Consider the following 1162-nt stretch of genomic DNA (forward strand, 5'->3'; position numbering starts at 1 on the left):
TACGCCAATTAGCACAAATGGTAAGTTCCGACAGTGCCTACAAGTGTGCCTACTGGCCGCTAGATGGCAATACCGGTTTCATATGTATACACCTGGTAGTACCTGACTGCATGGAAGATGAGATCATCCGATCTGCCCATCAGCGTGGGCACTATGCTGTTAAGCGAACAGAGGAGGTTATCAAAAGGGACTACTATATAGCATCTTTGACTGGAAAAGTCGCAAAATTTATTTCCAATTGTGTCGCCTGTTTGATAGCCAATCGCAAGGAAGGTCGAAAGGAGGGATTTCTACATACGATTGACAAGACAGATCTGCCTCCGCATACTTACCACGTCGACCAACTTGGACCTTTAGAATCAACGAGTAAACAGTATAATCACATGTTCGCAGTAATCGATGCCTTTACGAAGTTTACCTGGCTATATCCAACGAAGTCTACTACTACGCGAGAAGTTGTTAAGAGACTAGACAAACAGAAGTTCATCTTTGGGAGTCCAGTACGGATTGCCGACTGGATTGCCGAGAGCGAACGGTCAAATTGAACGAATCAATCGTGTGATTATTCCGATTTTGACAAAAATGTCCCTTTAGAATCCTGGAAAATGGTACCAGCATGTAAATAAGCTTCAACAAGCGCTAAATTCAACCTTTCATCGAAGTATCGGCATGACTCCTTTCCGATTGCTTACGGGAGTTGAAAGGCGTCGCTCAGATGATCTACAGTTGAGAGAAATCTTGAAGGAAGTGTTGCAGCATCAGTTTAAAGAATCCAGAGATGATCTACGCCAACAGGCAAAGCTGCAAATAGGGAAAATTCAGGAGGAAAACTTACAATTTACGTCGCCGAGCACCTTTCAAATATGCTGTGGGAGATTTCGTTGCGATCAAGCTCACCCAGATGAAACCCGGTCGAAAATTACGAGCTAAATTTCAGGGTCCTTATCAGATAACTAAAGTCAAGTCAAACGATACTTATGACGTCAAGAGAGTTGGCGACGGAGAAGGTCCTATGACGACGAGTTCCTGCGCGGAATATTTAAAACCTTGGGTTTCTTATTCATCCGAGGCGGATGACCATCCAGGATGGCCGATTGTAGGATTATTATTTTTATAATTACGTAAATTAAATTTAAATTGCGGTGCGGTTAGTGGCGCCACC

At 43.5% G+C, this 1162-nt stretch overlaps 1 protein-coding gene across 1 annotated transcript; it reads left to right on the forward strand.

Moving 5' to 3' along the window:
• Window positions 1-110: 110 nt before the first annotated feature.
• Window positions 111-545, forward strand: LOC117183012. Its single transcript, XM_033376145.1, has one exon. It carries the CDS (start codon window positions 111-113, stop codon window positions 543-545), a length of 435 nt encoding a protein of 144 aa, XP_033232036.1.
• The last annotated feature ends 617 nt before the right edge of the window (window positions 546-1162 follow it).

This window comes from Belonocnema kinseyi, chromosome 2, assembly GCF_010883055.1.
Source record: "Belonocnema kinseyi isolate 2016_QV_RU_SX_M_011 chromosome 2, B_treatae_v1, whole genome shotgun sequence".
NCBI classification, from domain to species: Eukaryota; Metazoa; Arthropoda; class Insecta; order Hymenoptera; family Cynipidae; genus Belonocnema; species Belonocnema kinseyi.